General features: G+C 43.1%; 1 protein-coding gene across 2 annotated transcripts in view; it reads left to right on the forward strand.

Moving 5' to 3' along the window:
- armh4 (armadillo like helical domain containing 4) overlaps positions 1–25,250 on the forward strand; it is an 81,293-nt gene that overhangs the window by 18,834 nt on the left and 37,209 nt on the right. Inside the window, exons 3-5 of one of the 2 annotated variants that reach the window (XM_033027201.1) lie at positions 26–289; positions 780–1,052; positions 5,916–6,143. In XM_033027201.1, coding sequence (XP_032883092.1) covers positions 26–289; positions 780–1,052; positions 5,916–6,143 — 765 coding nt within the window. The remainder of the gene's footprint in view (positions 1–25; positions 290–779; positions 1,053–5,915; positions 6,144–25,250) is intronic. The other variant, XM_033027202.1, reaches the window with a different exon arrangement.

A 25,250-nucleotide genomic window follows, 5' to 3' on the forward strand; every position in this document is an offset into this window, starting at 1 on the left:
GAACAACTTTCTTTTATCATAACAGCAAACACAAACTCGACAAAAGAAATGCCACCTATTATTCCGACAGAAGTGGTGCAGCATGCTATTGCATCTGGTACAAAGATAACCAAGACAGCTACAGCTGGAACTACTACACTGCAAACCATATCAAGGAAAACTAAGAAAACCTCTGCAGCAGCTTCTGTTCCCACCGACATAACATTGCTGCATATCTTAACAACACCTGGACCATCTGTGGAAGCTACTGTGCCACCATCAAGCTCAGGAGAGAAACTTGAGTCAGAAGGTACACAGATTTCCATGATGCAGTATATGTAGCAGCAGGAGAGGGAGTTTAAAATGGTTTAAAATGTTGCAAACATGAAGATGTGGTGTTCAATCAGAAAATATACAGAGGATTTTTCCCCGTTTAATAAAATATTAAGCAAAACCTAATTGTGTGATCAACAGTTGGAACAATTGTACCTTTTAGTTCAACAAAGCAGCACTGCAGAGCAAGAATTTTATTGAGTGGTATATTGGTTTCTCAAGTGAACTATTCACTGCACTGTGCTTGCATGACTTAATTTATTGCCCCCAAACCTAAGGCACTATGGTACTTTTATACAGTCAAACTGTATAATTTTTGTTATTACTTGATCTTCAGCTGTAATGTACCTACTTATATATTGACGATTTTAATTCAAAATGACTATAATTCATTCATTGTTGTTATATTGTATTCTGTCATGCTAACTTGTGTTACGATTTTTAAACATGCCATTTTGTATTTATAGCCGAGGCTAGTGCAACTGCACTACCGAGACAGAAATCAGCAGATCTAATCACAAAAAATGTATCTGCCGCCACAGCTCGATTAAGCACTGAATCCAGTCATGCAACTTTGCAAACATCTGCCACAAAAACAATGGGGGTAACGAAAGCTGCACCTTCAATTTCGGTACCTGTATTGAGAGACAACATGTTGTCAACATTGGGAGTAACCACGTCACCATCCATAAGGCAGTCAGAGCCGCCGACATACATGTTGGACACCACAGAGTCAGAAGGTATGACCCCATCTTTGTCAATTGGTGGATTTAATTTTAGTATCTGTGCAACTTATAAATTTACTTTTCCTTTCCACTTTCTTGTGACTATCTTTCGCATTCTACGATTGCCACTCATCGTATTTTGTTCATAATTAATTCTCTCTACAGCCTGGCTCTGCGACCTGAACCCAAACGAATTTATAGTAGACAAAAAAATGCTGGAGAAACTCAGCGGGTGAGGCAGCATCTATGAAGAGAAGGAATAGGCGACGTTTCGTGTCGAGACCCTTCTTCAGACTGATGTTGGGGGGTGGGCGGGAATAAGAAAGGAAGAGGTGGAGACAGTAGGCTTTGTGGGAGAGTTGGGAAGGGGGTGGGGAAGGGGGGAGAAAGCCAGAGCTATCTAAAATTAGAGGTCAATGTTCATACTGCTGGGGTTTAAACTACCCAAGCAAAATATGAGGTGCTGTTCCTGCAATTTGCGCTGGGCTTCAGTCTGGCAATGGAGGAGGCCCAGGACAGAAAGGTCAGAATGGGAGGGGGAGTTGAAGTGCTGAGCAACCAGGAGATCAGGTTAGTTAGTACGAACTGAGCGGAGGTGTTGGGCGAAGCGATCGCCAAGCCTGCGCTTGGTCTCGCCGATGTAGAGAAGTTGACACCTGGAACAGCGGATGCAGTAGATGAGGTTGGAGAAGGTGCAGGTGAACCTCTGCCTCACCTGGAAAGACTGATTGGGTCCTTGGATGGAGTCGAGGAGGGAGGTAAAGCGACAATTGTAACATTTCCTGTGGTTGCAAGGGAAAGTGCTTAGAGAGGGGGTGGGTTGGGTTGGGAGGGACGAGTTGACCAGGGATTTACAGAGGGAATGGTCTCTGCGGAAAGCAGAAAGGGGAGGAGATGGGAAGATGCGGCCAGTGGAGGGATCCCGTTGGAGGTGGCGATTATATGTTGTATGCAACGGCTGATGGGGTGGAAGGTGAGGACAAGGGGTCTCTGTCCTTGTTACGAGCGGGGGGATGAGGAGTAAGAGCGGAGCTGCAGGATATAGAGGAGACCCTGGTGAGAGCCTCATCTATAGTTGAAGAGGGGAACCCCAGTTCTCTAAAGAATGAGGACATCTCCGGTGCCCTGGTATCGTCTGCTTCAAAAGATTTTATAACCTTTTGTAATTAAATCATTAATTTTGTATGCTTTTAATAATTTGTCATATTTTTCTCGTCATGTCAAACCCTCTTCTCCATTGTTATCAGCTGCCTATACTTTGTAGTTCTCTTACAACCTCCTCTTACTTGCCCTACTGCTATTTCTGTTCTTGTGTATCCTACTATCTACCACACGCGGTGCCTCAGGAAGGCCCTCAGCATCCATAAGGACTCATCACACCCCTGCCACGGTCTGTTTCAACTACTTCCCTCCGGCAGACGTTACAAGGCCTTCTATGCCCGAACCTCCAGACTCAGGAACAGTTTCATTCCAAGAGCTATAGCGGCTCTGAACCGGCCCTAATGAGTGCCCCCCCACCCACCCCCTTTGGACAGTCTCCCTCAGATGGTCACGTCAATCAATTCAGCTTGTTTATTTATGTATTGTATTTATTTACCTTTCTTGTACATCAGTGGAGCTGCACACTAAATCTCGTTGCACTGACGTGCAATGACAATAAAAGATATATTATTATTATTATTATTTACAATGACTCCATAGATTCAGTGAGTAGTAGGCGCCAATCATTGTTGTTGTTAACCAGGCCTGCAAAATTGCTAAGATACGAGTTCCTGACAGGGAACCAGTTGAAGTTTAGTGAGAGATAACGCAGGGATAATTCTGTTTATAGCATTGCAAGTTGTTTTTGAAATCTTAGAAATTGGGGGGGAGAGGAGGTTGATGAGGTGGTAAAGCCAGATTAAGAAAGAACAGGAGTAGAACATTTGTTCTTTTAAGTGTGCCCCAGCACTAAACATGGTATTTTATCTCTATAGCATTTTCCTGCCCTGCCTACATATCCCTTGACTTCATCACGATGCAGGGATACATTAATCACTGCTTTGAATGTAAGCAATGACTGAGCTTCCACAGCATCTGACTGCAGAATTCTTACGATTCAATGCTCTCTTAATGCAATTCTATCTACACATCTCTGTCCCATAATTCCTTGTCTTGCCACTGCCTATTGCTTATTTTGGGATGAAGATCTTGAAATAATTTGCAACTGTTTAAAAAAAAATGCTGTGAATAAGTACAGAACTGCAATTACAAAGAAGATAGACAAAGTTCTAGAGCGGTGTCACAAAACCAATTCCAATGAGATCCAACTGTGTTGATCAGTGTCAGATTGAGCCAACCTAGTATAATGAATGAATAATTATCATTTATTGAGTATGTGCTTGGTATGTCTAGGGCAGGCCCCTTTGTACTCTGGTGAATCAGAAGAGGGATTAGCTGGATCAGAGCTTAACTTAGATCAGCCTGAGCCAGGCATTAATGTGAGGAGTAAACATATAAAACAGGTGCAGCAGTAGGCCATTTGGCCCTTTGAGCCAGCACCGCCATTCAATATGATCATGGCTGATCATTCAAAATCAGTACTCCGTTCCTGCTTTCTCCCCAAATCCCTTGATTCCGTTAGCCCAAAGTGCTATATCTAACTCTCTCTTGAAAACATCCCGTGAATTGACCTTCACTGCCTTCTGTGGCAGAGAATTTCACAGATATCCACCGTAGACACAACAGATGCTGGAATCTGGAGCAGAACACTAAGTGCTGGAGGAACTCGACGGGTGAGGCAGCATCTGTGGAGGAAATGAACAGATGATGTTTTGGGCCAGGACCTTTCTTCAGATTGATTGTACTAGAGGAGAGAAAATTGGAAAAGAGAGGTGTGAGCAGGACAAAGCTTGGCCAGTGATAGGAGGACATAAGTGGGGAGGGTAGACACAAAATACTGGACTACCTCAGCGGGACAGGCAGCATCTCTGGAGAGAAGGAATGGGTGACGTTTCGGGTCGAGACCTTTCTTCACAGGAGAGGTTGGGTTGGAAGATGTGGAAAAAGTGACAAAGAATACAAAAGGGTGTCAGATAAGTAGAGAGGAAGAGTGAAATGTAAAGAGAGTAAAGAGTAATGCAGAAGGAGTAATATTGGTGGAAGTGGGCAAAAGTAAGGGGGGAGAGAGAGGAGAGAAAAGTAAAATGAGGGACTCTGATTTGGAAGATAAGTGTACAAAGGAATGGAAAGAAGAGGTGGGGGAGGGGGGGGGGGTTGACATGATGGGGAAAAATGGGTGCGGGGTGGCGGTGCGGCGGGGCACAGGAAAGGGACGGTCTGGGGCGTTATTACTTGAATTTTGGAATTCAATGTTGGGTTGTAAGCTACCCAAGTGGAATATTAGGTGCTCCAGGTATTTCTCCAGTTTGTGCATGGCCACACTCTGGCATTGATGGAGGCCAATGTGAGGGGAATGATGGCAAAAATATTGTCAAAAAGATTCTCGGACCTTAAGCTCTGCAGAGAATCAGATTGGCTGAGGTCAGGTCAGGTTGGGTTTCGATTTCATTTTACACCATTTTATATGAACTGACTGCCTTTTATAAATGAAATTATGAAATAGTTGAGGCAGTTTATACAATACAATAACATTTAAAGGACACAGACAGGGTAAATAGAAAGGAAAGGGTTTGCGGACTATGGGCCAAATGCCGACAAATGGGATTACCTTAGATGGAGCATCTTGTTCGGAATGGACGAGTTGGGCAAATGGGCCAGTTTCAGTGCTGCATGGCTCGATAAGTTCAAATACATAAGGCAATCCTGCTAAAGTGCCCAGGATGAAATGCAGAGTAATTGTGGAAACATGCTCAATTCTGTTATCTTCTATTCTGCTTAATTGAAATTTTGTTTTGTTCTTCCACAAGGGCATCTTGGATATTATTTCACCCCAACTTCATGTTATTTATGCTGTTTCATTGCAACCTGTCCTATCTATTCATTTAATTTTAATTCTGTTTGCATTATCTTATTTTTACTGCCATTGACATTCTAAATTTTTTTCATTTTACCCTGTCTTAGTGTCCAGGTTTTAATATGTCCACAGAAAGGTCCTCTTTATGTACCACATCGCCTTTCTATTCCTGTCCATTCTTCTAGCTTTAGATGAAAATAGTTTTTCCATTATGTTTAATATTTTTCCATTGACACATTAATTTACAAATTCTGAAGAAGGGTCCCACCAGAACGTTGCTAAGCATTTCCCCAGAGATGCTGCCTAATCCACTGAGCTACTCTAGCATTTGGTGCTCTATGCAGGATTCCAGCATCTGTAGTTTCTTGTGTATCCTAAAACTTTTTCTTGGCCCTTTTACAATTCTACTTGTAATTGTCATCTGTTTCATGAACCCCGTTTTTGTTCTAGTTCTAATCCAGACCCTTCAGCCTGACTAGTTGGGGGGGGGAACTGGAAAAGAGACGGGGATAGGTCAAAGTCAGTTTATTCCTCGTCTTCATCTAGAGATGGATGCAGGTGAGGGGGGGTTTATTAGCAGGTCATCTTACCTCCCAACTTTTGTCTTTCCATCTCTGACCTTTGTCCACCTTTCTGCCAATAAACTCCCCCTCACCTGACACACGTATCACTTGTCAGACTTCCCCTCACTACAATGTCTGAAGAAGGGTCCCGGCCCGAAATATCTCCTATCCCTGTCCTCCAGAGATGTTGCCTGATCCTCTGAGTCTTCTGTGAGACACAGTGTCTTCTTTTGTTCAAGTAAGAGATTTAGGGCAAATTTTTAAAAACATTTTTAGGTTTACCACCATTTTCAATAACTTTTCGATGTATATATTTTCATATTGCATTACTTCCTACATTTTGTGATCTTATATTTGCAGAGGAAGATGATGATGAAGAGGAGGAGGAAGATGATGAGGATGAAGATGAGGACATTGACTTGGATGAGGACAGCATGGATTATGACACAGAGGTACCTTCGCTGTCCTACATAACGCCTGGTGGGCCAATAAGGGGCAACAGAAACTTGACAAAGTTGATGGAGATGTCATATCAGCTTCCAGATTCCTTTGAGTGGAACCAGCATGATCAAGGTACTAAAAATCTTGGTAAGAATAAATAACTTTATTTGTGTATATGTGCGCTATTTAAATGTTATTTTTAAACAATTTTACTACAGCAGCTGAACAACTGGCACTTCCAATGTGTTGAGAATGCAAAGATGTCCTGACTGACAGTAGGATTATGTAAAAAAAAAAAAAAATTTAAATATAAAAGAATATTGATTTGAACAATTATTTTGCAATATATGGCAAAATAATATAAGTTTGAATGACGGGTGTTGGATCGATCCTTTTGAGGTATATAATTCACAGAGATATTTCGCTCTATTTAATTTGTTCTATTTTAATTGATTGCCTTCAATTTCATGGGTGGGTAGCGAGAATAAACAGCTCCATACTTTATAAACATATCTAATTTGAGTTTACATGTATTTTGGTGACACATTTCTGCTGAAAGGTGAGTAATTGTATTTATCTATACATAACTAAAGCTCTGATCTTGTCATTTTCCGGTTTGCGCGGTCATTCTATTTGCACAAAAACGATATGCGATAGCACTACGATTTTTCGCCAGCTTACACACCGTTCTCCTGTGCTGCAGTTGCACCAAGTTTCGTTCCGATCGGTGATCTAATGTAAAAGTTATCGAGGTGTATAAAATCTTTAAAATCGCGCGTGCGCAGATCGATCTCCTCTCCTGCCGTTCAGCACCGCGTAGATTGATCTTTTCTCCTGTCACTCCGCGGGACTGTCCGCCCTTTCCTGCGCCATTGCTTCTTTACTGGAGCTGAGGATGGCCGGCGGAGTTTTCCAATACAATTTTCGGTGGGACCGGAAACGGCCCAGCCCGGCGCGGGAAACATTGCCAAACGGAAAACGGATAATCTGATCCCGGTGAAAGAGAACGGCCAGCGACCGCTGTAAGTCCCCATCGCACCATCAGCTCCACCCCCTTCCCCTCTGGTCCCCCTCGCTGGCTCCTGCCCCCCTGCCCCATTATACCCCCCTCTCCCTCACCAGCTCTGTCTGTATCATGAAAGGTAAGTGGAGCATTGAAGCCAGATGGCCATTCATGAAAATGTTTGCTAGGTTTCTGAGCGCAGTACGTCTAATTCAGTTTGATGTAATTGCCAGGCAGCAGGATGTTAGAAGCTGAAGTTCAGGTAGTGGAGTAGCATCAGAATATTCTGGGTACTTCTGCAACAACTGTACTGTTCATCTGAACTCATCATTGGTACCTTGTCGATGGACATTTACTTAAGGCAGAAAAGTTTACAGATACAGCATGCAAGCAGGCTCTTTGTCCCACTGTGTCCACGCCAACCATTGATAACCAGTTCACACTAGTTATCTATGTATCCCACCTTTGCATCTATTCCCTGCCCATTAAGGGAAATTTTATAGAGGCCAATTAACCAACAAACCCGCATGTCTTTGGATTGTGGGAGGAAACTGGAGCACCCAGCAGAAACCCATATGCTTAAGGTGCAAACTCCATCCAGACAGCACGGAAAGTCAGGATCGAACCTGGGTCTCTGGCGCAATGAGGCAGTAGTACTGCCAGACTTACTTTAAAAAAAATAAGTTCAGGTCCACCACTGATTTTTTTCCAGCACCCTTGGTTCCAAAGCTTTGCCATATGATCCGCTTTGCCGGACCAACAAAGGTCACAATAATGATACAACAGTAAAACCTCTGACCTACTATTTATACCCCTCCCATGTCTCTAAAGCACCATGAACTGCTAGAAACTTAAACAAACCAAATATTAAATGTACATTCATTCTAAAGCAAAACTTGTATTTCTTGCACGGAATGCCCAGGCACTAGTTGCCCTTGGTACCAAGTCGAAGTCTGGATGAGGGTCAGATTGGCGGCCGCCCAAGGGGCATGACTACCGGATTGACTCCCAGCGACCCAAGTTTTGCCGAATCTTCTCAAAATGCGGTAGGGCGGGCGCTCCCGCCGTCCGACATAGACCTCGGAGTCCAATGGTACTGCAACGGCCTGCCTAGACAGCCACGGGCTGAGATACCAGCCCACAAAATACATATATATATATATCCCTCTTCCTCCCCCCCCCTTCCCCCCGCTTTTGTGCTCGCATCCACAGTTCCTTCCTACATACATACTTCCTCTTGTTGCCATATATCCACCACTCTCCGTGTGAAAAATTTGCCCCTCAGGGTTCTATTAAATCTTTCCCCGCTCACCTTAAACCTGTGTCCTCTGGTTCTCAATTCCCCTTCCCTGGGGAAAAAAGATTCTGTGCATTCACTCTATCTAAGCCCCTCATGATTTTAGACTCTTCTGTAAGATCACCTCTCAGCCTCCTGTGCTCCAAGGAATTAAGTTTTAGCTTGCCCAACCTCTCTATGTAGTTCAGGTTCTCGAGTTCTGGCAACATCCTTGTAAATGTTCCCTGCGAAATAAATAGACATTTTAACCAGAACAGTGATATTTGACAAGTAGAGGAAGTTCCAGTGCACTCCATGATGTTTGGGACAAAGACCCACCATTTATTTATTTATTTGCATCTGTAGTCCACAATTTGAGATTTGTAATAGAAAAAAAACATGCGGTTTGTCAATGACCACTGTCCGCAGAAAACCTAATGAGGCTACACTGCAAAATGCAAACCACTGGTTAGCTGCAAAAATAGGATGGCTGGGTTAGTTTGCCAATAAGTACCTAAAAGAGCAACCACAGTTCTGGAAAAAAATCTTATGGACACATGAAACAAAGATTAACTTATACCAGAACGATGGCAAGAGCAAAGTATGGAGGAGAGAAGGAACTTCCCAAGATCCAAAGCATATCACGTCATCTGTGAAACATGGTGGTGGGGGTGTTATGGCCTGGGCATGTATGGATGCTGAGGTTATCTTCATTGATGATACAACTGCTGGTGGTAGTAGCATAATGAATTCTGAAGTGTACAGACACATCCTATCTGCTCAAGTTCAAACAAATGCCTCAAAACTCATTGGCTGGCGGTTCATTCTACAGCAAGACAATGATCCCAAACATACTGCTAAAGCAACAAAGAAGATTTTCCAAGCTAAAAAATTGTCAATTCCTGAGTGGTCAAGTCAATCACCTGATGTGAACCCAATTGAGCATGCCTTTTATATGCTGAAGAGAAAACTGAAGGGGACTAGCCCCCAAAACAAGCATAATCTAAAGATGGCTGCAATGGAGGCCAGGCAGAGCATCACCTGAGAAGGCACCCAGCAACTGGTGATGTCCATGAATAGCAGACTTCAAGCAGTCATTGCATGCAAAGGATATGCAAAAAAACACTAAACATGACTACTTTCATTACATTGCTGTGTCCCAAACATTATGGTGCCTTGTAATGGGGGGGACTATGTATAAACACTGCTGTAATTTCTACATGGTGAAACCAAAATGTATAAAAATGGCCTTTAATAAAATCTGACAATGTGCACTTTAACCACATGTGATTTTTTTTTGTATTACAAATCTCAAATTGTGCACTACAGAGGCAAATAAATAAATGATGGGTCTTTGTCCCAAACATTATGGAGGGCATTGTAGCCTAACAGTTTATGGGGAACAGTAAATCAGTTTGATTCATTTCTATTTCCTGAAGCTGTAACGTGTTTTAAGATCGGGTTTTCACAGTTGTGTAGTTTCCTGAGATTTACCCATGTTCTCACGATTTGTTTTCAATGTTATGTAGTAAAGCATAAGCAGGGGTCTCATTTGGGGTGTAGTGAGTCGTTTGGTTCCTTCAACCATGGCTGATCTATCTTCCCCTCTCAACCCCATTGGTATGGCCTTTAAAAGTAATTTGGACAGATAAGTGGATAGGAAGGGTGTAGAAGGCAACAGGCCCAATACAGGCAAATGGGACTCACTCAACATGTCAATATTAGTCAGCATGGACAAGGTGGGACAAAGGGCCTGCTTCTTGTTGTGCACTCTTTAACTCTAAATCATTTCGTATTGCTTCCAGGCAGAAAATTGATGTAAAGATGCTTACTTTAAGACCCGTCCACTAATTCAAGCATCCAACACTGTAGTGATTTGGATGCCATTAGAGTTTAAAAAAAGGTCAAGTTTCCATCAAGAAACTTGAATACAAAACCCAAAGTGTTATACATTGTACTTTCAAGGGATTGCTGCACTATTAGAGATGCTCCATTTAAGATGTGGTTGATGGCATTGCATTACATTGTAAATCAGGACAATTCACTCCAGTACCCCAGTAAGGAATTGTTTAAAGTAATCTAATTGACATATAGAGTCATACAGCGTGGAAACAGGCCCTTCGGCCCAACTTGCCCACACCGGCCAACATGTTCCAGCTGTATTAGTCCCTCATGCCACGTTTGGCCCATATCCCTCCAAACCTGTCCCATCCATGTACATGATTAATGTTTCTTAAACATTGGGATAGTCCCTGCATCAACTACCTCTGGCAGCTCATTCCATACACCCACTACCCTTTGTGTGAAAAAATTGAACCTCGGATTCCTATTAAATCCTTTCCCCTTCCCCTTCAACCTATGTCCTCTGGTCCTCGATTCATGTACTCTGGGCAAGAGACTCTGTGCATCTACCCAATCTATTCCTCTCATGATTTTGCCCACCTCTATAAGATCACCCTCATCCTTCTGCGCTCCAAGGAATAAAGTCCCAGCCTACTCAACCTCTCCCTATAGCTCATGTATAGCTCCCTATAGACATATTTTTCTCTTCTCCCTTTTTTGGTAGTTAATAAGAACTTATGAAATCTTACAGTGTCTTTAGCATTTGGTAGCCTTTCTAACAAATCATGGACAATGTAGATAACGTTCACACATCGTTGTGGAATAACGGAGTAACAAGACACAGAAATGTATCCTTTGGTCCAACTCATCATTGACGACCAAGATGCCCCATATAAAATAGTAGTTCTGTCAGGAATTGCTTTACAAGCATTATAAGATGTAAATAAAATAAGTAATATATTTAAAGTCTTCTCTCTTTTTAGTGAGAGGGTTGGCAACGTGACCTGCGAAGGGAAACAGAAAAGTTTAGTGATTGGCAAGAAGACGGCAGGTGCAAATCTGAGATTATCTACTTTGGAGGGAAGAATAACAAACTATTCTTTAACACACTGGACTAAGATTACAAATTGCTGAGGTACAAAGGGATCTGGAGATCCTGGTACATAATTTATACATAAACAACCTCCCCAAAGCAGACTATCAGGTTAATTATGCCACTGTTGTGGAATTTTATTGTATTGGCTGCCACTTATTGATTGACAGACAGTATGAAAACAGGCCCTTCGGCCCACTGAGTCCATGCTGACATCCATTACCTGCTCACACTAGTTCTACGTTATCCCACTTTCGCATGCACTCCTTACTCATCAGGGGCAATTTACAGAGGCCAATTAACATGCAAACCCACACGTCTATGGGACGTGGGAGGAAACTTGAGTGTCCGGAGGAAATCCACGCAGTCACAGAAAGAATGTGCAAACTGCACACAGACAGTGCCCGAGGTCAGGATAAAATCACTCCGGCACTGCGAGGCAACAGCTCTGCAGCAGATCTGTGCTCTGTTCTATTCTGTATTGAATCAGTAAAAGCACTTCAAATAAAATTGGTGTTTAATTTGCTGTGAAGAAATTTGGCCCATCCCAAGGTTTTTGAAAGTGTCTAGAAATACAACTTGTCCTCTTTTTCTCTCTCGAGACGTCTTTGCCAGCTGCCTAAAAGCAGCATTATCCTTTTCCATTTGTAACTAATAGAACTTTACCTAGAAATTCATTTTAATTATTAGCACTGTTAACATTAGTGCATTACCCTCTGCCATCAGTATTCTTTCCATTTAAGCTAATAGGTAGCTGGCTTAGCACTGCTGCAAGGATGAATTTGTAGAAGCTAATGCATGTTTTAGGACCAAGTCGGGAAATTATCACAAGCAGAATTCCTAGTCCTTGGAGGGACCACTGGAGGGCGCCAACAAAAAAGGTATATTTTAACGGGTAGCTAATCTAAAGAACTATATCTAACTCTCTCTTGAATACAATAGATGGTACGCACATGAACCGAGCTACCAGAGGAAGTAGATGAGGCAGATGCAATAACAACATTTAAAAGACATTTGGTACATGGATAGGAAAGGTTTAGAGGAATATAGGCCAGGTGTGGGCAGATGGGACTTGTTTTGATGGGACATCGTGGTCAGCATAGATGAGTTTGGCTGAAGGGCCTGTTTTGTGCTGTATGACTATGACTAGTGGCACCATGGGGCATCGGTGATCAAATATTGCCGAATGCTTAATCTTTTATATGCATATTTGTGGATGAAAGATAAATACAAAAGAGAATATAGAATGGAGACTATATAGTATGGTGACTGTAGTACTATGTACTAAGTATAGTACAGGACTGGCCCTTTGGCCCACAATGTCTGTTCCAAACATTATGCCAAATTCAGCACACACAGAGTTAAGAGAAATATTTGATTCAGAAAATGTAAATAAAATGCTGTTCTGTCCTGTTGAATATTTGGAGGAAATTATGGTACAAAATTAAAATTATATGTTGCCACTCTGCATTATAGAATCATTGATCTACCATCATTTTAGATGTTGATTTAATTGTTGACGTTTCAGGTAAAGCAAAGAAATTCTGGAAATGATTTTAGTTCAGTAACATGTACAGGTACTATAAATTTCAAAGGAGAGAAGGAATTGGTGACCTTTCAGGTCAAGACTGAAGAAGGTCTGAAGAAGGGTCTCGACTCGAAATGTCCCCATTCCTTCCCCATTCCATTCCTTCGCTCCAGCTGCCTGTCCTGCTGAGTTAATCCAGCACTTTGTGTCTATCCTCGGTTTAAACCAGCATCTGCGGTTCCTTCCTACACTATAAATTTCAAATTTCTATAACTTTTTTGTTCAGTGTTGCTGAACATTCTTGTAAATGGGCCACAAGCCCTGAGGGGAGAATTGATGGAATATATAAAATTATGAGAGACATAGATAGAGTAAACTTGGAATCTTTTTCCCAGGATGGAAATGTCAAAGGCTAGAGGGCATGACTTTAAGGTGAGAGGGGCAACATTTAAGGTAATGTGCAGGCAATATTTTTACATAAAGTGGTGAGTGCCTGGAATGTCAGGGGTGGTGGAGACATATATGATAGTGGTATTTAAGAGGCTGTTAGATAGGCATGTGAATATGCAGGGAATGGAGAGATATGGATCACATGCAGGCAAGAGAGATTATTATAACCTGGCATCATGTTTGGTCCGGACATTGGGGACCAAAGAGGTTTCTCCCGTACTATGTTCTAAGTTCCATCCAAGCAATTTAATAACTAAGTGATACAGGAACAGAAAAATCAAACATGTGCAACCTTTTGTTTTTTACACTGTAATGAGTGGAGTCAAACACATATCAAGATACAACACATGTTTATTAAATCTACTTGCAGCATCGATCTGCAGGACATTACAGTTCCTAGTAGCTACTCATGCTGAACGGTGCAGGCAAGCTCTTGTTAATATAAAACGCATATTAGGTGGAGCCACTACTAATCTGAGGAAAGACATTCTTGCCATAGAGGGAGTACAGATAAGGTTCACCAGACTGATTCCTGGGATGTCAGGACTTTCATATGAAGAAAGACTGGATAGACTCGGCTTGTACTCGCTAGAATTTAGAAGATTGAGGGGGGATCTTATAGAAACTTACAAAATTCTTAAGGGGTTGGACAGGCTAGATGCAGGAAGATTGTTCCCGATGTTGGGGAAGTCCAGAACAAGGGGTCACAGTTTAAGGATAAGGGGGAAATCTTTTAAGACCGAGATGAGAAAAACATTTTTCACACAGAGAGTGGTGAATCTCTGGAATTCTCTGGCACAGAAGGTAGTTGAGGCCAGTTCATTGGCTATAATTAAGAGGGAGTTAGATGTGGCCCTTGTGGCTAAAGGGATCAGGGGGTATGGAGAGAAGGCAGGTACAAGATACTGAGTTGGATGATCAGCCATGATCATATTGAATGGTGGTGCAGGCTCAAAGGGCCGAATGGCCTACTCCTGCACCTATTTTCTATGTTTCTAACAAGCACTACAATTGGCTAGTAGGATATAACCAATCTACATACACTAAATTGAGAATTTTGCATAATTCCTCATTTGTAATTCCACTGTTTTAGGAAGATAAACTGAGGCACATTTTAGTGAGTTAAGACCAACTTAAATTACCAAACTACTTTAAAAACAGGACATGTTATTCCCAGTTCCGAGTTAAATCCAAATGATTCTTGCTGAATTTTCTGAAAATAATTGGCACCTAAATGCAAGGGTGTTCATCCTCTGTTTCTGGTTTTCATTTCAGACAATATCACTTTATGTGCTTGTTTCAGCTCAAAAGAAAGACAAGGAGGATTGCTCAACCATTTCTATTCCAGTATTGAGTAGTCTAATGGCCAATTATACCTGCCCTTTGCAAATTCCCCACATAGTTGTGGGCTCCTGCTGATTGTATTATGTTGATTAAAGTCATCCTGCATATTGTTTATGACTGTTTACTGGATTGTCTTCATGATACTTACCATTTCAAACTAACATGATAGTCTGTAGCCAGTCTTCACTTGTCCCTACTATGTGTTACCAGAGGCTGTCAATTCTTGAACAAAACACAAAAGGTTGGAGTAATTCAGTCATGCAGCATCCCTGGAATCTTCCACAGATGCTGCCTGACACGCAGAGTTACTTCAGCATTTGTGTTTTGCATTGGATGGTGTATATAATTTAAAAACCTCAAATCAGCACTGCGTATTTCAATGTCCCAGCTCCAGATAAAATACTACCCTATGACCAGGTTTTCATGATGTAGTCGTAAATCTTGAAGTTTAATTATGCCATGGGGAAAAAAAGTAAATTGAAACTCATAAATAATCTTTTCTTGACTTTTCCATCGATTTTCTTTTGCGGTTTACTTTAATCGTCTCAAGAGAGCAGATTATTATTGTAAAGCACAATTGCAGCATGAATAAATAAACATGTGTACTAATAAATAAAATGTGGGGAGCAAGTAACTGAGCAGGAATTATTCATAGCAACTCTTAAATTGAAAAAAAGTCCTGGAGTTGCGTTTTCATATAATTTTCCTTAATTATATCAAAAGTTTTTGGGTGGAATATGTTAAAGCAGCGTAAAAGATTCAGAAAAATTGTGTGTTACAGAATCATACAAAAATTACTTTTTTATGCATTATTTTACGTTGATTTAAGATTCAGTTGATAACTGAATATAAAACTGGTTTTGTCATTATCCCTCTCTCCCAGTAGAGTGGAGAGAGGGATAATAGTGAGATTCCAACACTTGCACAAGATGGGAAGAAGTTTGAAGTTGTCCTTCTTAAGCGCGCAGACAGGTTTTAAAAATACTAAGTTAGGAAGACTTCAGGTTTTGGTGCAAGCAGGTTTCAAAATAAAGTTTTACTAGATATGTTTTAATTATTAAAACTACTAATAGGTCATTGCAATCCATCATTAATAAATGTAATTACTAAAATTTAAGTGTTATATTATAGAATAATCCTACATAAACTCATTCCAAGCTGAATTTCATTTTCGATCTGCACTTATTTCCACTTACTATCTAAGGCATGTTACTAATATAAATATTGTCAAATGATAATTGAAACATAGAAAAATTGGTGCAAGAGTAGGCCATATGGCCCTTTGAGCCAACACTGCCATTCAATATGATACAAGATACAAAGAATTTATTAGCCATGTATGTAAGAAAATTCAAGGAAATTGATTTGCATATAGTCATACCAAAAAAGCAGCAAGACGCACAACTACATAAAAATTACCATAAGCATCTACCACAGCGCACTGTGACGGAAGGCAATAAAGTCTTATATTCTTCCCTCCTTTTCTCCCATGTACGGGGCAGTCGAACCATCCGCAGTCAGAGCGATTGAAGCTCACGCATCGGGGCGGTCGAAGCTCCTGCGTCTTGGAGCTCCTGAAGTCAGTCCCTCACCAAGGGACCACCGCCAGCTCCACGATGTTAAGTCCGCAGGCTCCCGCGGTTGGAGCTCCCGAAACCAATCCCCAGCAAGAGGCCGCCAGCTCCTCAATGTTAGGCCGCAGTGCGGACAGAGATACGATACGGAAAAAGTCACATCTCTGTCGAGGAAAGAGATAATAGTTCCCCCCACCCACCACATAATACAAAATGAAAACATACTTAAACCTCCATTTAACAACAAACTAAAAAGAACAAAAGAAGTAAAGGATGAGACAGACTGTTTGTGAGGCTGCCATTGTGCCCGGTGAATCATGGCTGATAATCTAAAATCAGTACCCCGTTCCTGCTTTTTCCCCATTCTTAAGGGGTTGGACAGGCTAGATGTTGGATGATCAGCCATGATCATATTGAATGGCGGTGCAGGCTCGAAGGGCCGAATGGCCTACTCCTGCACCTATTTTCTATGTTTCGATGTTTCTATATCCCTTGATTCCTTTAGCCCTAAGAGCTAAATCTAATTCTCTCTTGAAAACATCCAGGGAATTGGCCTCCACTGCCTTGTGTGGCAGAGAATTCCACAGATTCACAACTCTCTGGGTGAAAAAGTTTTTCCTTATCTCAGTCCTAAATGGCCTATACCTTATTCTTAAACTGTGACTGGACTCCCCTAACATCGGGAACATTTTTCCTGCATCTTGCCTGTCCAATCCTTTAAGAATGTTATATGTTTCTATAAGATACCCTCTCATCCTTCTATTTCCAGTGAATACGAGCCCAGTCGACCCATTCTTTCACCATATATCAGTCCCGCCATCCCGTGAATTAACCTGGTGAACCTATGCTGTACTCCCTCAATAGCAATAACGTCCTTCCTAAAATTAGAAGACCAAAATGAACCATTGAGTAATACTAGAAACCAGGTTAGTTAGGAAGCAGCTGAAAGTCTCCAGCGAATATTGGGGACTAATTTTATAATGATGCTGTTCTTAGTCTAAAAAACAATTTTTAAATTTACTCTCTAGGGTTTAGAAGATTGAGTTGCACCAAATTCTAACAGGGCATTATGCAGAGTTAATTTTTCTCCTCACTGGATGTACAGTGCGCATAAAGAGGTAATTACTCCCCTCTACGATCAGTCTGAAGAGGGGTCCGGACCCGAAACGTCACCTACACATATTTTACAGAGATGCTGCTCGACTTGCTGAGTTCCTCCAGCACTTTTGTACTTTAGAAAGATTATTACCAAACATTGCCGTGTAAATTTTGACCATGCAGTTAATGAACTTAATGAGTCATTAATTAATGCAAACAGTGTCATAAAATTACGCCACATCTAGCTGGAGATCCACTTCATTCAACCTTTTGATGGACCTCATTTTAGGTGTAAAGTTCATTATTGTCACATGTACAGTGAAAAACTTTGTTTTGCCTGCTATCCAAGCATATCAAATAAATGATACATAAATACACTCAAGTCAGACACAAGTACAAAGATAGAGCAAAGAGGGAGATACAAAGTGCAGAATCTAGTTCTCAGTATTTTAGCGCATCAATTCTATAGACCAAGTCCGATCTCCACAATAGGATAGAAATGAATTGGACAGTATCTTAGCTCATGGAAGGACCATTCAGAAGCCTGGTAATAAAGGGAACAAAGCTATTCCCGAGTCTGGTGGTGTGTGCTTTCAAGCTTCTGTACTTACTGCTTTGATGACTCTGTGATGTCCCAACGTAGAGAAAGACTTGATTACAGCGGTGCAGCTGGTAGAGCTACTGTCTCACAGCGGTTCAATCCCGACCTTTGGTGCTGTCTGTTTGGAGTTTGCACATGCTCACTGTAACCCCGTGGTTTTCTCTAGGTTCCTACTACATGCCAAAGATGTGCGGGTTTGTAGATTAATTAGCCTCTATAAATTACCTCCAGTGTGTAAGGAGTGAATGGGAAAGTGGGTTAACATAGAAATCGTGTTAATGGGTGATCGATGGTCAATGTGGCCTCGATGGGCTGAAGGGCCTGCTTTTATGCTATATCATTCAAAAAATAGTACAATTACTTTTCTGTAGCCAGCTTGTGGACTTGATTATTTAAGTGCTTATGAAAATAATAATGAATCTGCCATATTCAAAGATATTTACAATCAATTTTTCCATGATTGTGCTATCTCTCTTGGAACCTTCAGAGTTTTGAGGATAATCACCTTATTGTGCTACAGATGTGGATCAATGGTTCTTTTTATTATCACGTGTACCAAGGTACAGTGAGATTCTTTTTCCCCACACAGATCAGTAAGATTATTGCCAGACATAAGTGCAATCCCCAATTACGTAACAAATGCATAGAAACAGCCCACTGAATCCTTACACTGAGTCCATTGCCAAGTTTTGGCACCATTTTCACAGCTGGCCATAAACACCCATTGCAGCCATCGGCTCTATCCGTCGTCCATCCGATAGCCATCGGCTCTATCCGTCGTCCATCCGATAGCCATCGTCTTTCTCCTCGCCTGGCCACCTTCAATCCTCATGCCTCAGAGGCACATCCCACAGCCAACCTTGAGGGGCCGGAAGGTAAGAGCCCCGGTTCTCCTTACCAACCCTTTGCTCCAGTATTTGCTGCTGTCGCCAACTCCCTCCACCTCCTCTCCAGTTCCCGGCCCTCAGGGAGCGAGAAGGAGACGAGCCTTGGCCCCCCTGGTGTCTGCCGGGGTATGTTAGCGACCCCCGGTCCTTCGTGAACGTCTGCCCTCACATGATCCATATCCCTCCATTCCCTGCATATCCAAGTGCCTATCTAAAAGCCTTGTAAGTGTGTTCTCTGAAACGTCACCTGTTCTTGCCCCTCCTTTTCAAGTACAGCTGCTCGAGTGAAGGCAGATCTTTGTTTGACCTCCGGCCGCTGGTATGCCTGGGCATGGGGGGGGGGGGGGGGTCTCATGAAAAAGGCTCGTGTTGTCATCAGGCAGCAGATAATATAACAAACACAATGTGTGTTCCCTGACATGTTGGATATTATGAGTCTGCTAGAGTTAGATAAATCCAAAGTGCACTCAGCAGGTCAGGCAGCGCCTGGGGATGGAATGGCTTGGAACACTTTCGGGTCAGGACCTTCCTTCATACTGACAGGAGACATACCATGTACTCTATCACAGGGGACAGATTATGTAGAGTCAGTCTGAAGAAGGGTCCTGATCTGAAACGTCGTCTGCCCATACTCTCCCCAGGTCCTGTCTGACCCCTTGAGTTGCGTCAACACTCTGTGTTTTGTTCAAAATTCCAGCATCTGTAGTCTCTTGTGTCTCTGTTATATAAATCCATTTGCATTCACTGGATGTTGTGCTTCAAAGCCTGATTAAGAATACTTTGACACAATATCTGACAGAGTGCAACACTTCACAGATATTTAAGAAAAATATATTTTACTAGATTTCTGTTCGGGGAAAAAAAGAAATTCCGTTGTTAGATTTGGCGATTTTGTCTGTCAATCAACAAGCCCACGCAGCCTTTGCCCGTTTAAAATAATTTTTAGGCGTCCATTAAGTCATGAAATATTTTCCCAAGAATTTCCTTGTTTGTCTCTGACCAGTTTTGGTTGAAAAAAAATCAAAGATATAACACTCAATACTTTTTCAACACTCATATCTTTTTAGCCCCAGTCCTAAAATCCTTAGTAAACCCTTTGAAAAATTGATGCTTTTTGACATTATGTGAGATCTCATAAAATCATTAGAACATAGAATAATTCAGCACAGCAGGCCCTTCAGCCCACAATGTTTGTACCGAACATGATGCCAAGATAAACTTATTTCATCTGTCTGCATATGATCCATATCCATCCATTCCTTGCACATTTATGTATCTAATAGCATTTTAAACACCACTATCTTATCTGCTCCCAACACCACCCCTTGCAGTGCCTTACAGGCAGTGGGGGGGGCCAGAGGGGTGGTTGCCCCGGGTGCTAAATTTTTAGGGGCGCAAAAAAATTGTTGGATAAAAAAAAAAACTCCGAGGCCAGGCCGCCGCTGTCGCTGCCGTTGCCGCCATCCCAGCCGCTGCCGCCGCCGTCCCAGCTCCGATGCCGGGCGGCCGCTGTCCGAGCTCCGAGGCCAGGCCGTCGCTGCCGCTGCCGCCGTCCCAACCGCTGCCGCCGCCGTCCCAGCTCCGATGCCGGGCGGCCACTGCCGCTGTCCCAGCTCCAAGGCCAGTCCGCCGCTGTCGCTGCCACTGCCGCCATCCCAGCCGCGGCCACCTCCATCCCAGCTCCGATGCCGGGCGGCCGCTGCCGCTGTCCCAGCTCCGAGGCCAGGCCGCCGCTGTCACTGCCGCTGCCGCCGTCCCAGCCGCTGCCGCCGCCGTCCCGGCTCCGATGCCGGGTGGCCGCTGCCGCTGTCCCAACTCCGAGGCCAGGCCGCCGCTGCCGCTGTCAAAGTCGCCGCTGCAGCTGCCCAGCTCCGAGTTCTGGTCGCCGCTGCCGCTGTCCCAGCTGCCGCTGCCCAGCTCCGAGTTCTGGTCGCCACTGCCGCTGTCCCAGCCGCTGCTGCCGCTGCCCCAGCTCCGAGGCCGCCAGCTCCGCCATTAGGCCTCGGCGCAGGCGGAGACGGGGGATACGACAAAAGAAGTCGCATCCCCCGAAGGAAGAGACCAAAAACGTGTCGTCCCCCCCAACATACACAACATAATAAACCAAAAATCAACTAAACAGGACAAAAGAACAACACAAAAAAAGGGAAAAAAAACAGACAGACTGCAGGCCAGCCGCAGCTGCTAAGGCAGCACCGCCATCTTTTTGTTAGGTTGAGAAAATAAATACAAAACTTGGATTTATAACAGCTCATGGGCCATGGCTAGCTGCTAATGAGGAGGCGCAATATTTTAAACTGCTCCGGGCGCTCAAAACCTACCCTACGCCACTGCTTACAGGCACCCACCAAAGGCTTGTTCCACACTTCTCCTTTAAACATCACCCCTCTCACCTTAATAATCATTATTAATTAAATTGGTACAATTTATACATTCTTAGACAATGGTTCACATGCAGGGTTACACGCATACACTCGATGCCCAAGGGCTGATTTCACAGTCCAAAAGAAACTAATGGCATTTTACAGCTGGCTTATTTTACCAATGTTGCACTGAAGCAGAACTATTAACCTTCAAAAGTTTAGCTGTTTGTTGACAAGGTGCTATTAATGGACCAATTTATATATTTTTTAAAAGGAAAAAATGAGTAAACTCTGATATATAGCTACAAAATATTTGAATGCAATATTGTAGCACTGACTTAACCTTTATAGAAGATGCAAGGATACTTGAGTGGAGATTAGATTGTGAATGTGGTGATTGTCTTAACTTAATTTGTTTTGTGCAAATTAACCAATTTCACACCTGACAATTGAGTTCCCTATTGCACTGACAAAATCTAAATAAACTGGAAGAAGAAATTCTTCTAAAATGGTTATGTGCTTTGAATGTTTGTTAATTATTATAAATCTTTTAGAGTCATAGAGCTGTACAGCACACAGACAGGCTCATCTCATCCATGCTGGTTAGTCTCATTTGCCTACATTTAGCTCATTTGTTTAATAGAAACACTGAACTTTTTACCTCAATGGGATTTTTCAACAGGCGGGGAAGGGCCAATTGGTATTGCAGTTGGAACTGCTGCGACAGGCAGGGGAAGTGCAAATGGAATTTTTTTTTAAAGTCCACCGCTGAGTGCTGGAATCTTACATTCGGGAACGGGTTACGTTGCTTTGGGGGAACGGCTGAGTGGTGGAATATTGCGTTGGGAGACCTCACCGTTGGGGGAGCAGACATATTCTGATTCACATTTTTCATTAAAATCATTAAAATCATTCCTGCCAGCTTCCAACGCACTTTGATATAATGTTGCGACACAGGAACACTGAACTTTCCACATCACAGGGCGAATTGCTATTGCAAAACGCAGGGGAAGTGCAATTGGAATTTTTTAAAGCCCATTGCTGAGGGAGGCAGGGGATTGCTGGAATCTTATGTTCGGGAACTGCTTGATGGAGGACCACGCCTGCCGTGGGGGCTGTGGATAGGGAACGGGTGCGTTGGGTCTGCACTTGGTCTAGTATATTACTAAAACTCTCGTCTTGTTTGAACGTCTGTCTGCGTGCGTGATCCCGGAACTACGCTAAAACGGTACAAAATAGCGCTAACATTTTTGCACCACCTTACTCACTTTTGTCCCATGGTCTTTTGTGTCAAGTTTCCTTCAGATTTGATGTTATATTTCACGTTATTGATATTTACAAGTTTAAAAAAGCAAACTTTGAGAAGAATAACTGAGCTGTGAGAGTTTTCTGGCAGTTGCAGGTATGACGTCACAATGGCATCTCACAGTCCTCCAATCACAATGACATCACAATGGGATCAGCAACTTCCACCTCAAGGGGGTAAGGAGGGAGTGAGATTTAAAAAAAATCTGATTTTTCTGTTGGTCTAGTATATTGCAAAAAGTCAAGTCTTGTTTGGACGTCTGTCTGTCTGCGTGCAATCTCAAGAAACGATGCCAAAACGGTACACAATAGCGCAAACATTTTTGCACCACCTTACTCAACATTGACCTGTGATTGTTTGTATCAAGTTTCGTTCAGATTTATGTTATATTTCAGAAATCATCACATTTTTAAGTTTACTAAATCCACTTTGATAATCACTTCAACATTTCAGTGCTGGCAGCTGCAGCAATTACGTCACAATGCGATCTCACAGTCCTCCACCCGACATTTGCAACAATGTTGCCATCATAGAACACTTAGTCGTGGTCCTGGCAGCAAGTGATCGAACAGGAGGGGGAGGGGCCAGGGGAAGTGGAATTGGAAGTGTAGGGGGAGGCAGGGGAAGAGCAATTGGAATTTTTTTTAAGTCCAGTGCTGGAGGAGGCAGGGGAGTGGTGGAATTTTACGTTGGGGAACAGGTTGCATTGGGGGACCAGGCCTCCTGTCAGGGCTATGGGTGAGTGGTGTAAAATTGCGTTGTGGGAACAGGTTACGTTGGGGGAACGGGTGAGTGGTGGAAATGGGTTGCGTTGGGGGAATGGGTGAGTGGTAGATTAATGCGTTGGGGGAATGGGGCCCAACGGGTCCCACTTGGTCTAGTATTCCTCTAAACCTTTCCCATCCATATAATCCTAATTTTCCCCATTGCATACTTTGGACTCCAAAACTGGTATGTTACAGTGCTGAGAACTATATTCTGCACTATAGCTTCCCCTTTACTTTACCTACTGTACTTGAAATTGGTTTGATTGTATTATCTATATAGATGCTCCCCGACTTATGTAAGGGTTACGTGCCATGGGCCCTTGCGTAAGTCAGATGTTATGCAAGCTGGAAACAGAAGTTCTACTGTGCATTCTTAAATTTACTATTCGACGTGGAGACCACATAGGAGCCCTGAGGTGGAGACCATGGGGGCGTCAGTAGGTTTAAAGAATTGCTTATGTAAGTGCGAATTTACGTAAGTCGCCTATTATATAAGTGCCTGTAGAATTGTCTGAGTTGTGCAAAATAAATTTTTTCTCTGTTACTCGGTACATTTGACCAAAATAAACGTAAATCTATCTGTCCAAACTCCTTTAAAAGCCGTAATTGTTTCTACTTCTATAAACCCTTTCGGGCAGCTCATTCCAGATATAGACTATTTGTGAAAAGTTGCCGTTGAGGTCCCTCTTTAATCTCTTCCCTCTCAACTTAAGCCTATGCCCACTTGTATTTGAATCCTCTACGCTTGGAAAAAGACTGAATATTCACTTTATCCCTGTACACCTCAATAAGTTCATCTCCTCAGCCTCCAACGTTCCAAAGGAAAGAGTCCCCGCCTATCCGACCAATAATTCAAGTTCGCCAGATAAACATGCCAGATAAAATCCTGGTGAAGAATACAATATCCCCACCGCAGACTATTCCCTCTTAATTGCAGATCAGCCCATTTTAAGCAGACAGGGCGGGGAAGTGAGGACAAAGAAATGAGATGGGAAAATATAGGGCTGGCAGCTTGAAGCCCCATATCCTCCCCAATATTGGGTACTAGACTAAGTGGGACCCGTTGGGTCCCAGCTTCACACAACAGGGATGGTCCCCCAATGCAATATTCCACCTCTCCACCAATTCCAGTTGTGCTGGCCAGTTGGAGGGAGGGGGGGGGGCTTTCTGGAGTGCTAGCATGGGTGTTGTGGGCCGAAGGGACTGGTTTCCAGAGGGTTAGTATGGACAGTGTGGGCCGAATAGATTCTTGGACTGGCAGCTCAGTCACTCAGGCCTGGCAGGCTGGCAGCTCAGTAACTCAGGCCTGGCGGGCTGGCAGCTCAGAAACTGCCAGAAATTCTGCCCAAAACAGGTGAAAGACTCTGTGACAGAGAAGGGGGAGAGAGTGGAGAATCAATTTTAGACATTTTCATCTTATTTTACAGATCACAGCAATGAAGGAGGAAAGTCTATCCTTTTGTGGATCTCTAGAGATTTAGTATGGGTGTTGTGGGCTGAAGGGACTGGTTTCCAGAGGGCCAATATGGACATTATGGACTGAATGGATTCTTGGACTCCCAGTTCAGTGAGTCATGGCTGGTGGGCTGTCAGTTCACTAAGTCATGGCTTTTGGGCTGGCACTTCAGTTACTTACAGCTGGTGGGCTGGCAGTGTACTTACTCATGGCTGGTGGGCTGGCAGTCCAGTGACTTATGGTTGGTGGGTTGCCAGTTCACTCAGTCACCCCTACTCTCTTCACCTTCCCCCCACTCTGCTCCTTGCCATTCCCCTCCCCCCCCACGCATTCAGTCCCGCCCCGCAACCTCCCCCCCCCACCCCCCATGCACTCTTAGTGGCTCTCCGACAGCGCATCCATTCCTGCTTATTAGGTTCCCATTGTGATGAAGAACACGCAGGCATGGCAGGTGGAAAAAGGATTTATTAAAGTTTAAAATGTGAATAACTCTTTAAAATATAACAACAATTTAAATGTTAAAGATGAGATTTATTAGGTTCAGTTCTTTCTTGTTGTGTCTCTTGTTGTGTTCTGCTGCTCACTGCCTCTTGGTGTCCCCACAGCACTTCAAGCAGAGTGCAGGCCAGAAATTCACACACGCACACACACACTCACACACACATA

This window comes from Amblyraja radiata, chromosome 9 (assembly GCF_010909765.2).
Source record: "Amblyraja radiata isolate CabotCenter1 chromosome 9, sAmbRad1.1.pri, whole genome shotgun sequence".
NCBI classification, from domain to species: domain Eukaryota; kingdom Metazoa; phylum Chordata; class Chondrichthyes; order Rajiformes; family Rajidae; genus Amblyraja; species Amblyraja radiata.